The sequence below is a fragment of the Diorhabda sublineata genome, chromosome X (assembly GCF_026230105.1).
Source record: "Diorhabda sublineata isolate icDioSubl1.1 chromosome X, icDioSubl1.1, whole genome shotgun sequence".
NCBI lineage: Eukaryota > Metazoa > Arthropoda > Insecta > Coleoptera > Chrysomelidae > Diorhabda > Diorhabda sublineata.
The window spans coordinates 30,227,205-30,242,248 of record NC_079485.1 but is presented as its reverse complement, the minus strand read 5'-3'; the positions used below and the strand labels follow the sequence as shown (position 1 = coordinate 30,242,248).

General features: G+C 31.7%; 1 protein-coding gene across 1 annotated transcript; it reads right to left on the bottom strand.

The window, feature by feature from the left end:
• Positions 1 to 2,569: 2,569 nt before the first annotated feature.
• LOC130451379 (OTU domain-containing protein 5-A) lies at positions 2,570 to 13,200 on the bottom strand. Its single transcript, XM_056790357.1, has 9 exons — positions 13,012 to 13,200; positions 12,809 to 12,903; positions 12,221 to 12,545; positions 11,997 to 12,152; positions 11,786 to 11,942; positions 11,516 to 11,727; positions 11,148 to 11,421; positions 10,470 to 10,694; positions 2,570 to 9,719 (listed from the first exon to the last, which is right to left on the bottom strand). The coding sequence occupies exons 1-9, from the start codon at positions 13,081 to 13,083 to the stop codon at positions 9,592 to 9,594; spliced, it is 1,644 nt and encodes a 547-aa protein (XP_056646335.1). The 5' UTR covers positions 13,084 to 13,200; the 3' UTR covers positions 2,570 to 9,591.
• Between the last annotated feature and the right edge of the window lie 1,844 nt (positions 13,201 to 15,044).

Sequence of the window (15,044 nt, the reverse complement as noted above, 5' to 3'; positions counted from 1 at the left end):
TGTTGTTTTAATCATTATTCCATGGCGACTGAAATGCTGTGAAGTGGGAAACATAACAGCAACTACGACAACTCGCTCCGCCCACAGCCTTTTCAAAAATTGAGGATTGACTGTATTCACTCGATTTATCGCCTGACTTTTTCTTGTTCTCCAGTTTTAAACAAAAGAAGAGCGTGCACCTCAAGAAGCTATTGAAGACTTTCAAAACCATGTTTTTAAAATATCTTCTTCAGAGTGGAAAAATCCAGAATTGGTTTGAGCGTATGCAAAAAAGGGAGAACACGAATTCATTGGATTTAACATCGCACTCACTCTGTCCCATCAGTCGGGCGCGAGTTGTCCCCAATGTCGGCCATATTTGTGTTGTCGCTATCAAAAAATTTTCTCAGGTACGTATCAATGAGAAATACGAACCTGGATCAGAAACAACAACAGAGCACTGAGCCCTTTTGGCATTGCATACGGACTTCCATGAAAATACAAATAAGCGAAATTGCAGCAAACGGGTTTTGCGTTTTACAGGGCTTTCGCCTTTGAATAAAACCTTATTCAGCAATGGAGATGTTAGTGCAGCGAAACAAAACGCTGTCAAAGATAGATGCACAGATATTACTCTAACAAAAACTACCAACAATGATGAGTTATCAACTAATAATCCTAGATTGCCCCTTTCACCATTGACTTTTGTTCATAATGATGAGAATTTGATTTCTAACGTATCATCAGACTCGAAGTCTAGATCTGAGACAAAAAATGCGTCTTCACTGAAACTTGATACTCAATAGAAGAATCTAATCCAGGAACTGTACATTAAACCAACATATTACAGTAAACCTTCGTCTTTCGGAATTGATCGCAGCAGTCTTGGTATACTATCTTCTTAAGCTCCGTGCCCCAAAAAATTTCAAAGACATCTAATAGAGGTAGAAAAGCTGCTGTGGCCACTTCGTCGTCGTAGGAAAATGATCTTATTGAAACAAATAAGAAGAAAATTGTTGGAGAAAATATAAACAAAATAAGAAACCCCAGCAAAAAAATATAGGAAATATGAAAAAAGTGAAGGTGAAGAAGATATCCAGTTTAATTTAGATAGAACAACGTAGCAGGTGAACTGTGGGTCAGATGTTTAAATTGTAATCTCTGGACACATATGACTGTGCTGGGCCAAAGTTTGATACATGGATATGTGATTTTTATACGTAAATTAAGTAATTTCTTCCAGCTACCAGAGAAAATAAATAAATATTTATAATATTTATTTACGTAAAAGATATTATTAGTTTCTATGTGTAGCCCATTTTTGAGTACTTGTTAATATTTAACGTCTATTTTGCAATTCTGTTTACTACTCAATTCAATAACATAGGAGGGCTGCTACTTAGCTTTCGAGGTAGAAAGAAAAAACAAATATTTACAATTGGATACGGCTTTATTGTTTATCAAAATATTCTCCATTAAGATCTATACACTTTTGCATGCGTTTGAACCAATTGTCGAATTGAGAAACCTCTAAAATATGTGATTGGAACGCATCAACCAATTCTTCAGGTGTAGAGAAACGTGGTCCTCGCAATTTATTTTTGATCTACGGAAATCAGAAGAAATCATTGGTTGCCAAACGAGAACTGTACCCATCAACTCGATGTTTTGACTATTCAAAAATGTTTTTGTTTGAACTGATTTGTCTTCTGCGATTGGTTTCCCTGACGTTCTCGAACAAAATTGACCGTTCAACGTTGCTCTAATGGAACGGTGGCGACCATTTGCTTCAAAGTGCTTTGTATGCGAACAACTTTTGTTGGATTTGGTCATCTTGAAAGACTCATAGAGTTTATTGTTGTTTAATTTCGTATTCATATGCTTAGATCCTTGATTCGTTGCCCGTTCTTATAGACGTTTTTTGAAGCACAGCGATTGAGACAGAGAATATGAGAATGGCATCATGATTTAAGGGTGATCAGAGATATGGTTCTATGAAGTACCGTGAGATCAGGGTTTATCCAAAAGAAAGGCGATGTCGTTTATAAACAGAAGAAACAAAATAGGGCCTAGTGCTGAGCCTTGGGGCACTCCAAATTCTATTGGCTTGCAAGAAGACATCGTTGTATCAACTCTTACAAGCTCAGTTCAATTGGTTAGGTATTACTTAAACCAAGTTGTGAGAGGTGTTTCGCTGGAACCGTAGTACTGCAATTTGTTAATTAAAATATCATGATTAACATAATCGAAAGCCTTAGAAAAATCACAAGAAGTTTATCTGTAAACAACTCAAATAGCATTCGTATAACAAAACTATTAAGAATATCAAACTTCATGGTGGCAATGTCAGATTTGACATTTCAAATCAGTGTTGCTATATCTCAAAACTCAAGTAGCAACCCTCGTATTATAACATTAATAAAATAAGACCTTTACTTAGCTGTTTATAAATATATGTGTGATTATTTATCGTCAATAAATGGTTAGTTTTTGAATAGTTTTTTATTTTTGAGACAAAAACAAAATGGTAGCTCTTCTTTGGTTACTTTCCTTTAACCTCCGCATCAGGTTAGTGAATTAAAACACCGAATGTCCTTGAATAACTATATTTTTACAATATATAACAAAATTATGAAATACCTTGAATCAATAGAAACACAATATTAAAATACTAAACAAAATATTAAAATAATTATCACATTAATATACCACTAAATCATACAACCTATTGTTAGATTTTCGCTTAAGTAATAATGGTGTATAATAAACTATTCGGATTCAGTTTTTTGATATTGACACAATAGATTCCGGAATAAAAATAAGAGAAGGATCACACAACTTTGTTGGTTAGTGTAAATGATTACCGAACACACTTTCACCAACATCAATACAATCCTAAATCGTACAAAATAACGTACATAAAATTAATACATTATGGCGAAAATATTAACTATGATTGTTGATAATACTTACGATGTTTTGACAATTTTCTGTTTTTACTAATTTTTAAAAATATTTTTTTTTCATTTAAAGCTGAATCGATTTTTTCTTCAAACTAAAAATTTCATAAACAACAAAACGTTTGCCAAAACATACAAAATTAGAAAATTTTTTATGAAAAGTAAATAAAAGTTACTTTTAATTATTCACAAAATAGATTTTTATCAATATTGAAGTAAAAAATTTCATAATATGAGAGAATTCTTGTAAATTCCCAAAATAACTCATGAGAGAATCGAATAAAACTGTAGATAAATGACAGTAAAATGAAATATACACTCCTACAGAATTTTTCACGATGTAAGAAAATGATTAGCCTCCAGTTAATATATGAGATGCAATAGAATACATTCTATCTTTAAATTTATACCAACGCCTTTGTCTGTGTCAGTTCATTTCGAGCCATAAAACTGTGTATTATAAAGTTCAATAGTATCAGCCCATTGAGGTAAAAATGATAATTAAAATTGTTTACTTAAAGTTAGTAGAGTGAGGCCAAGAAACATACTTTTCGTTGAAAGAGACTCAGCTTTAACGAGCATTCATGAAAGTACAGTTTGGAAAATTGTGAATAATTCGATAGCATTGATTCCCTTCACGAAGACTTAATTCGTCGCAATGGAATGTATGTAGAAGAAAAAGAGCCACGGTTATAGTCATTTTCATGGAGACTATTTGGGGGAAACTGATGATGAGATTAATTGTTCCACTACAACTTTGGTGCTTACGAAGTTGTATGGTAGTCGTACGAAAACCTTTGCTAACGTCACAAATCGAGAAAAAAAACCGATGTATTGGGCACTTGCCCATCGAGATTGGACTGAAGAAGATTTTAAAAAAGTTCTATGGACCGATGAAACAAAGTTTGAGTTCAAACCGAATAATTTACGTTCGACGCAGTGTCTATGATACCAAACTGTGTAGTCCTAACAATCAACCAAAGTGGTGGTTCAATTATGGCCTAAGGGTTGCTTTTCTAATAATGTAACTAACGATTTGATAAAAATTGACGGTATTATGAAACAGGGATTGCGATGATTTGGATAGGGATTCATCTTCGAAAAGAACTATGATCTTAAGCATAGCTCAAAATTATACAGAGTGTATTTGGAAGAGAAGGAGGCACAAGGGGTGTTAATAAATATGATTTGGCCTCCTCAGAGCCCGGACCTCAATCTCATTGAACTTTTGTGGGAATAGTTTGATAGGAACGTCCGTAATTGTGGTCATCCTCGTGAGAATAAATGTAGAATGCTCGATGTGAAAGTTGGAGCAATATATCACAAGATACTATTAACAAAAAATTAATGCGGCTCCAATAAATAGTCATAAATTTACGACTTTTGCGTCTTATGTAGGTTTGTAAAGGCACTTTCTTGGATTGTGAAAAACTCTCTACTTTAGCAAGTAGTAATGACGTCAATTATTGACTTAACAAGTCAGCAATTGCGTTGACGTCATACATCAACGACATATCAAAAATACTGCACGTGTATAAAACACGTTTATGTATCTAATATTAAAATATATACATATAGAGTAGATTATCAGTTAAAGTTGTTGTAAATATAATAATGTAAAATTTAAATTAAAATCTATATAAAAAATGTCATTTATGAAACAAAATTTCAATCTTCTTGGTTAGAAAATTTCATAAACTCACAATTTCCACATAGAGAAATAGTTTCTCGGTATATGAAGATTATCTATGACACAATTTTCTCCAGTATGTTCTACGTAACTTCCGGAACCATTGAAACACCCTTTATAAACAAAAGAAACTATTTCTAACAATTCTGAAACTGATATATGCAGTCAGTTTTATTAGAAATTCTTGAAAATTCACTAAATTTTATTCTCGTTCCTCTACTATGCGGACGTTAAGTGAAACGTACTCTGGATATATGTAAGGATTTATGACGTCATTACCACTGGTAATGGTAAGTGTTAAATCAAAAAGTTAGGTTAGATACACCTAAATCAATAATTAGGATCAAAATAATAATTTGTACACATATTATGTCCTCCTTTACTTATTATATTTTAGTTTCTAACATAAAAATTACCCTTATAAATAATGAAAAAAAATTTTTGGCAAATGAAATTAATTGTAATTATTTTCGACAATGGTAGCACGTACCTAACTAAATTCGCATATTTTAAGTACACTTTTACAAAGTAAAATTAGAACTGTATCCTGTATTGTGCTGAATCATAATATTTCAGGATCTATAAATTTTAATGAATCACACTGTATAAGTAGAGGAATGAATCGTTACTGAACAACGTTTACTGCCACTAACTTTCGGTGTCTGGAGAAGATGAATTGGTTATCGAAACGCAAATCGGACAGGTTGATGTAGTGGTAGCGTAAACAGTGTGTTCAATAAAAATATAAAAACAAATAATTATTTCAAAAGCTACAAATTTTTTGGTAGGGAAATTTAACCACGATTTTTATGCTTACAACTATATATAATAATGGAAAAACTTTTATCTATAACCAAAAAATTAATTTACGGAAAAAATATTGGACACTACGATCCAAACCCGTAGATCGCATAGACAAAAGTGTGTTCCTTTAAAAATTTACTTAATAGTCATGTAATTAGTTGAAACAACTATATACTTAATTTTGAATGAATTATACTGATTATATTTAAAATGATTATAAATCGAATACAATCTCACAAGCAGTATTTAACGACAATCGAATATCCCCTTAATAATTTTCATCGACTGTCAAAAATATATTTTTATCATACATATTTTGTAACTGGGCATAAAAATAACTAAATAAATAATAACGGATCAGTTTCACATAAATAGTATGATGAAGGTTTATATATATATATATATATATATATATATATATATATATATATATATATATATATATATATCTGTAATGTTGACAGTACTTGCTCGTAGAAGCGACCCAAGAACAGATAATGTACAACAAATTTCTTTTTTTTTGGTCGACTCGACTTGCTGCTTTTTAAAATGGTACTCGAGTTAGTTTTTAAATTGGCAACTTGTCTGTCAACGTCAGTTAAGTTCAGTGTCAGCATTTATGTAATACTTCTATATGGACAGTTTCTATAAGTGGAAGCTGTTCCGACTAAAAAAGACAGAATGATAACGATTTCTCTATCCGCCGAGGTTCCACTCCGGTTCTACGCATTCTCAACCTGTACAAGGTATTTTTCAAGCATGCGCAACCTGCCCGTTGTTTCCCCTGAACTCAGACCCACTACTACCACAACAATTCCAAACTCAGAAAATACCTATAATACCCAGAAAAGATAATCCAACCAAATTCTGATTGTCGCCATTTCACCCCAATCCTTTCAGACATAAAGTATTTAATATCGCCTGCGACCTCCGTTTCTTCAGAGAGTGACATCTGCTGCAAATCTCACAGTAACAACAGAGTATATAAATCAAATAGTTTTCTCATGTCTGTATCTGTATATTTTTTATCTTTGTTCTGGATTTATTAAAAATTATGTTTATTGATTAGTATTTATCTAGTATGTTAAATGAATATTAATGACCATAGGAAAAAATATTTCAACTGTTTTTTTTATAACAAACTTTTATTAACAATCAGAATTATTTATTTACATTCTCTGATGTCTTGATGAGGTTTACATCCAAATAATGTAACCTCCAATACCTCATACTAGGTCTATCAGTCAGCCTTTTTGTGATTCTTGGTCTTAACAATTCCTCTAGTTGAGTGAGTTTCCATGATTTTATGGTGTTCAATGATAGTCTATTTTACAACTTCTTGTCCTTGTGGCCTAATAGTGGATTTGGGTGAGTTTCCATGATTTTTTGATGTTAGATGATTGTCCCTTTTGTAACTTCTTGTCCTGTATGTCTAATAGTGGATTTGGATGAGTTTTCCTGGTTTTATGGTGTTTGATGATCGTCTTCTATAACTTCCTGTCCTGTAGGTCTAGTAGTGGATTTGGGTGAGTTTCCATGGTTTTATGGTGTTTGATGATTGTCTTGTGTCCTGTGGGCACTCTCAGGTCCATGAGATGGGTGTGATTTGATAAATATCATGGAGCATCTAGTAGCCTGGATAATATTTCTATTAGATGTTGAATCCCCAGTATCGCAGCAAGAAATGGGGACATTATAGATCCTATGGGTCGTAGTGTATATGATATCCATATCCACATACAAGATGAATGAAGTACATTGGGCCAAATATTTATTTTTCATGTACCTATATATCAATATATTCAAAAATATCCATACTTTATTGATTTCAGACATCCTTAGAATCGAGAATGTACACTACACAGTTCTAGTGTGTGCGAGTCAACGCACGAACCGATTCGAGGTATATTCGCGGCAATATATATTCGAGTCTCGCGCATTCGCGTTCCTAGAGTCGCCTCGGCGAACATGTATTGTAAGTAAATTATTAAAAACATCCCCTAAATAAAATCTGCCGAAATTTTCCAGGAATACTCATATAATTAATCGAATGAAATTTAATTGAAATAATATGTATAAAATCAACATCAGCAATTGTTATGAGTATTTTGATTCTTGGAATGTTAATGTTTCACCATGCAATGATTATCTAAAATTTGAAAATAAAATTTTCCTTGAAAATATTTTGACAGATTTGATAATGTAAAATTAAGTGCAACACTCGAACAATGAAAAAGTCTAAAAAGTACACAACTTTCACTGTTATATAAAATACATGGTCTTAGAAAAAAGACTAATCTGTGCAAATCTCGTTCAAATCTATTCTGGTATGAAAAAGTTGAAAAAACTGTGATAAATAATAATTATTACTAAATATATCTTGTGATCATATTATTTCAAGCTCTAACTGGCATTATTAATACTGAATTATTTTATTATTGGAAAACATATTAATTTATGATAAATGCCCGCCATATATTAAATCAGATAATTCTAGATGTGTATGAGGATAAGCCACGACACCCCAAGTTGTTTTTTATTTATATATAAGAATAAAATGTTGCCAACTCCTCTCATTTCAATTACAGTCTTTTTAACACGCTTTTATTAGCTTCACCTGTATATGGGTTTGTTTGTTCACTTGTAATTCTCCTTTAGACTGAGAGAAAGTGGCAAATGTTGGAAAATAAGTACTTCTACAACCTTACCAACTACCCCGTAGGCTCGATACCAATTTAGACTATATGTAGGTATATAAGCAGCGAAGCCATCATACGAGGATGGTGTCAATTAAGAAACTAAAAATTGAAAAATATATATAGTTTAAACTAAAAACTAAAGAACAAACTTTTAAAGCACGGAAAACTAAATAATTTTTAAAATAAGCTTAAAACAACAATGAATGGAAAATACTAGTATTATTGTAAAAAACAAGTGGGGTACTTTGTACCACATTTCTCGTACATGGAACCCCCGACAGTTTTTCACAATAATACTAATATTTTTCATTCATATTTTTTTGTTATTCTAGGAATTATTTTCAACTTTTTAGTTTGATGAGCTTTAACAGCGTGTTCTTTAGTTTTTATTTTAAACTATATTCATTTTTTTAGTTTCTTCATTGATACCATCCTGTATAATAGCTTCGCTGTTTATATATCTACATCTCGTCGAAGCTTATACATATAACATATGTATAACATATAAGTGAATATAGAGAAACATGAAGAGACCCAGAAGATGACTCAACCCAAGGTGATAGAGGTAGTGGAAATCGAGTAGAACTATGAGTTATACTGACACAAAACACAATTTTAATTTTGAAATAACATCCTACTACCTACCTTAACAATTTAAGGTAGAATATTTTAATAGTGCGATGATTTTCGTTCCGTTTTTGTCGATTTTTGTCATAGTTTATAGTTATAGTAGGTATTAAGTGTATTTAGTAATTATAACTGTTATCAGTTTAATTCGGCGGAATTTGTGAAAATATTTATTGTAGGCAGTGGATTAATTTACTTGACAGTAAGGTATGTACAAATTAGTTTTAAATAAAATAAAATTTGATAGTCGAGTGGCGCTACTTTGCGCAGAAAATCGAATCGAATGGTTTAAAAATTGAGTATATGAATTTGTAAATTTAAATAAAAAAGATAATGGGGAATTTTTTTCGAAATTTTCATATTCACTTTCAAATTTTGAAATGTTTGTTCATTAATATTTGAAATATTTTGTTTCAGACAAAATCTGGAAATATGAGCGGTTCCAATGAAATAATTCATAGTCAAGCTCGATGCATATCAATTTTTGAAAATAGAAAGAGATCAGGAAGGCCTTGTTGATAGGAATAATTGAAGGATGAATATCTAAATATGTAAAGAGGGCCACGAGATGACAAATCATATAAATAAAGCTGCAGATGATGATTTTTGATGAATTTCAAACCAAATAATTCGAGTAGTTTGTGGTGGGCAATAATTACCCCTAACACAATTATTATTGCAATAACTCTTATCAATGTTGAATATCACTTGGTACTATTATTAAAAAGCGAATAAAATTGTAAAAATACACAGATCAGCCTGATAGGTGATATTATGTAAGTTGAAGAAGAATTAGATTAAAACTTAATGTTCAACTGCATACTCGTGTCCACTATGATGAAGTTGATGGCCCCGGTGAACTGTTTCTTTTCTTGGATTTATGTTTCAGTTCTTCTAGGTACGTTTTCTGGGATTCTGCCAGCACTTGGGCCATTATCTCTTGATCAAAGTCATCATATCCTAAAAAAATAGTTCAAAGAAAAAATGGTTTTATGTAATATTGAAAGATATTAGAAAAGTAGAGTCGAATTGCAGTACAAAAGTACTGAATCAAAACCTGTGAACCAATGAGACGTATTGTATTGATCCATTGTTCCAGAGATAGCAGCTTAGATCATAGAATCTAGAGATCTGCCTACAGTGAAAAAGGGATTGAGAGTAGCTGGCCTGAAAGTAATTATTTGGCCGTCAAAGTTGCCCCACCTCAACCCAATTGAGTTGTGAGACAAATTAGACATGGAAGTCAGGAAGCAGTGTCCTACTTCCTCTTCATATCTTTGGACAATTATTTGTCCTAGTTGATACGTAAAATGTAAAAATTGTGCACCAAAATAATAAAAGCAAAATGGGGTTAAATAAATGATTCAAAAATTCAAATTACAAACCGTCATTTTATTATTACCGTATTTTTATCTATATATGTTCTTTGGAATATAAGTATCAAAATCGATCGTATTGTTTTAATTTGTTATGTATTACGCAAACTATAGGATATGCAAAAACTTTTGACTGTTAGTGTATATGATTATGCAACCATAAGATATTCTGGTACTGTGGTAGAGTTTCCTAGGGCTCCCTACTTGGCTATAAAAGCAATACACCATAGGAATGAAATTGAAAGATTAATTTATAAAAACTTAAAAATTTCAAGAAATAGTTAAAACCTTGTTATATTACAATATACACTATCGTAATAAACTGAATTCTTACCAAGGTTATTGTCAATGGTAGAAGGACCAGCTTGATTAGAGAAATCTGGAGGCAATGGTTCACCAGGAAAGTTAGTATCGGTCTGCTCAGTGATTCGCCTTGGAGAATTGTATAATCTCTTAGCGAGGGCTTCTTCTTCTTTCGTAGGAACAAATGGTACAGGCACATTTTCAATACCAAAGTCGGGAATCATTGACATATTGCCAGAATTTGATCTAGGACTTGCTAAACACGAAATGGTATATTGTTTTAAGATAAATTAAACTAAATTTTTTTGAAGTGGCTAATAATGTTCTCAAGCTTCGAAAAATGTTTTTGACTGCATAATAACAACAATATTCTTAGTGTAATTAATAGAAAATCTTTAGTAACTAAAACCAGACAATAAAATTGACTTTAAATCTCCAAAGTATACAAATTCATTCTCTTGTAGATTGTTAACTTTTTCACTGCAACTCACTTCTATATTGGGCAGTGCTAGAGCCCACTTTATTAGGTCTAGAGAAATGTTCAATGCTTGCAGACCACCCCTAAAGCAGGGTGCAAAATTTTAAACATTTGACTGCTGCAACCCTCTAAAAAAGGCGAATAAACTTATTCTAATGGATTTATCGATAAAATAATATTAGCTAGCAGTGAAAAGATTTAGTAGATATTAAAGTTACATTAAAAAATTACCTAAAGGGGAAAAGCTATTTTTTGGGGAACAAGATCCCTTTGGAGACTGTCCACCTTTAGGTGATACTGATCCACGTCTAGAAGTTCTAGGACTTGAAATCATGGCTGAAGTTATTGTAGAGCTACTGGCACTAGCTTGAGCATGTCCTTCAACTTTTAATCGCCTCTCTGTATCCCTAAAATACTGAATATATGATTCTCTAGCAACTTGTTCTTCTATAGCTTCATTGGTAGCCTCCCAATCAGTTGCTTTGATTTTATCTTCCAACATAGTCTAAAAATAGTAAATGAAAAGGAAAAACTGACACATTTACTTATTAAGACACATTGTAACACCCATATAAACTAACAAATGTGGTAATAATTACCTGTTCAATGAGTAATTCTTCACTTGCTCTAACAGCATCATTGAATCTTCTTCTGTCAATATCAACAGGCTTGTAATTAGGAAGGCCTAGACCTACACCAACAGACGGACTGTTGGGGTTACTGATGGAGTTGTAGTGGCACATTCTATGATAGGAGAGTCTGATTGGTTCATAAGAAGTAATTCTTGCTCCATTAAATATGTTTATAGGTTCTGAAATATTTTAAAAAATAGCAAAATGAATATAGATATGTTATAATGACACACTTACCAACTTGATAACAATAGACTTCAATTGCTCTATTGTAAAGTTCACTCATAGCTTGAATTTCTAAGTGGTTACCATGGACATGCCAAGTACGCTTTCGAGCTACATATTTTTCAAAATCTTCAGTAACATAGGGTTCAAAATAGTCACGGTTCTGTACCTGAAAAATTTTATTAATTCCACTCATATTCTTTCAAAATAGAATACTACTTACAATGTAATTCATGCAATCTTGCCTGACTTGAAAATGAAATTCTTGATCTCCATATACTTGGTCAGCAATTGAGCGAAAGAGGCAAGCACCATCTTCATGCATATTTTTTATTTCAAATCCAAGGGTGGACATATAACGTGCAAAAAGAGCATCCCTCTACAAATATAAAAATTAAAAATACTACCTTTCAACCCCTAAATATTGTATAGTACTGAAAATTCTACCTTTTGCCATTCCTCATCTGTGAGATTCCTATTTTTAAAAAAACTTTCATCATACTCATCTTCACTATTAAAACCAGTGCAGTCTTCCTTAATCACAATTTTATCATTATTGCATGGTACCTCAGCAGAAGAACTATCCGTAGGGGAGGTAATAGCGCTCGGCTCATGTAAAGGTTCAGAGATTATATCACGTTTGCCCAACACAATCCTTTCTCTTTTTTGTTCTCTTCTAACTTCCCGTTTTTGTTCTCTTACACTCTCCCTATCCCTCGGTCTCTCTGATTCTTTATATCTTTTATGGAAACGATCCTTTCTATCATTTTTACTGAAAAACAATAGTTTTTGGTACAATTTTTGTGGTGCCATTACCCAAATTAAATTAAAACTATTACAACATAAAATCAACAGTGTTCACTTAATCGATACTGTTGCTGAAAAAACTTATTCAGCACATTCCCTATAGAATGAAGCATGTTTACAAATCACAATGTTATCTCTAATTGATTGTAATTTAATAGGTGAAGTATCTGCAAAAGTTTTTGATGTTTGTTCAAGACCAGCGTATAAATAATAAACATTTGGACTTACTAAGATGATCTTCTTGTACTTGTAGAGTTTTCAGAAAGGGATTGTATTTGAATGTTATTGATATCATTTCTTCTATTTGTTCTTTCAGTAGAAGCCTAAAAATGAAAACACAAATATTATGTAAAGTATGAAAGCGTAAACCTGTTTCACTTTATCTATTTATAGACTTCCATTATAAAATATGTTCATCTTTGTGAACCTACATTCTGTTGACTAGCATCTTTATTTTCTTCAGCGCCACCGGTTGTTTTTCGTATAGTAGGTAGAATAGTCATTATTATTTCTTAATAGTATTCAAATTTTTATATTGTTAACTATTAAATTTATAACAATATTCACAATAACTATTGAACAACATTAAACATGTCTGTCTTTCTGATACATCTGTTGTCAAAAGTTCCTTCAAAACAACAGACCCCCCTATAATCGATTTTTAAATAGAAATCGTTCACGTAGATTTTGTTTCATTTGAGGATTTTATTATGCAAGAATCGAACGTATTATACAATTGAAAATATGAGATTGGCTCAATAAGGAATAAAATTAAGAATACAGATATTTTTCTATTATGCTTTTAATTTTTTAAGCAATTAAAAACGAATTCATTCAAGTATTTTAATCGAGTACTATAATCGAAAACTGTAATCTGTCATTCATTATATATAATAAATATGATTTAATTCAATTACTGTTTTTATAATATGATTGGTTGAATTTCGGAATCATCAATCGTTGAAATTATACTGTAAAAATATAAAATTAATTAGAAATATAAAAAATAGTTTTTGAAGAAATTTGATAGTAGCTACTAACCCATCTCAAGCTGAATACATGAAGTAAGCTCTTTAGGGGATTAGAAGAAACCAGTAAACATCGTTTTTATCAATTTCTTTAATACCCGCAGTTTGAATATAAATACAGTGTAACAATCATAGATGGCCTTAGGTGCTTTGTGCTAATAGTGTATCAAAAACAGTTTAGGCCCAATTTTACAACTTCAACAGAAACAATTACATTAGAAATAAACAAAATCCATTTAGCTGCAAATACTGCATTAGCATTAAGTGTATTGATAATGTTTATAAATCATCATCGTTAGATATGAATTGCTTATCTTCAGTAATTTTAGGAAACCTAAAACATTACTGAAGGATCATAATAAAAGCGTGAACAATTTAAAGAAACTGTGTTAGAATTCTGAGTATCGTGTCAAACTAAGGTTTAAACTACTCCCAGACCGCCGATAACTTTTGAAGTTTTTCGGTAACGCCATCTACCTATAAAATATGGAAAAGTCGATATCTGTGGTTTAAACTGACATTTGAGGTTTTAACTTCCCTTGTAAAGTAGCTCCTTAATCATCTCCTACACATAGTGTGTGGAAAACGGGAGAATGGAGGGCTTCTAAATATTATAAAACGCTGCAATTAATATGAAGAATATGATAAAGGTCTACATAGCACTCGACATGGTACTACAAGAATAAAATTTGAAATTTTCAAGGAACCTTCATTTTCATTGGCTTATCATATGTTTCAGTTTATTTTCGGACTTTATTTTATATACAATTGGATTAAATTTTGTTATTGATGAACTTTGCGTACTCTCAATAAATCACATAGATATTGGAAGGGCTTTTCAGAAGGACTTAAGCTCTATTAATTGCAGTTGTTATTTATTTGAGAAAGTTATTGTGTTTCAAGATTCTTATTTTCGGTTAATTCCGAATGAGGAAAATATATTTCCAGAAAGACAATGTTATGATATATTGAAGTATCAGAGATATAATTATCACATGATAAATTGTATCGTATTTACAAATAAGGAATCGAATGAGGAATTTTGAGCTTTCCAAAAAAAGTTTATGTTTTATTGCTAATAGTTCCCAATATCATATTTAATTGGTAGTAATAACAGACAAGAACAACACATTGAAAGGTCTGGGTTTAAAAATATTAGATATATTTTCTTATTATTAATCTGGTCTGTGAGCGGTCACAAATGCACGACACACATACTGGTATGCTGACTTGTCGGGTCAAATTTGACTTGCCTCGCGCATGACGTCACGTTGGAATCAGAATGTTTTATTGGCCATTAAGATTAGGTTGAAGTTCTACGTATTTACTGGGCTTCCTCCATGTTGTTTCCACTGAATAACAACTTAGTATTTATTCTTAAGATATGTTCTGAGTATGACCCGATAAGTTCACAGATCACCAATATTTAGATGTAT

What these genes read in the sequence shown, in the direction of transcription:
- LOC130451379 (XM_056790357.1), bottom strand. Translation starts at nt 13,083, where the DNA reads ATGACTATTCTACCTACTATACGAAAAACAACCGGTGGCGCTGAAGAA. An exon ending in AGTACAAGAAGATCATCTTA is followed by an intron (nt 12,546 to 12,808) that starts GTAAGTCCAAAT and finishes ATTGTTTTTCAG; the next exon opens with TAAAAATGATAGAAAGGATC. An exon ending in AGTCTATTGTTATCAAGTTG is followed by an intron (nt 11,728 to 11,785) that starts GTAAGTGTGTCA and finishes AAAATATTTCAG; the next exon opens with AACCTATAAACATATTTAAT.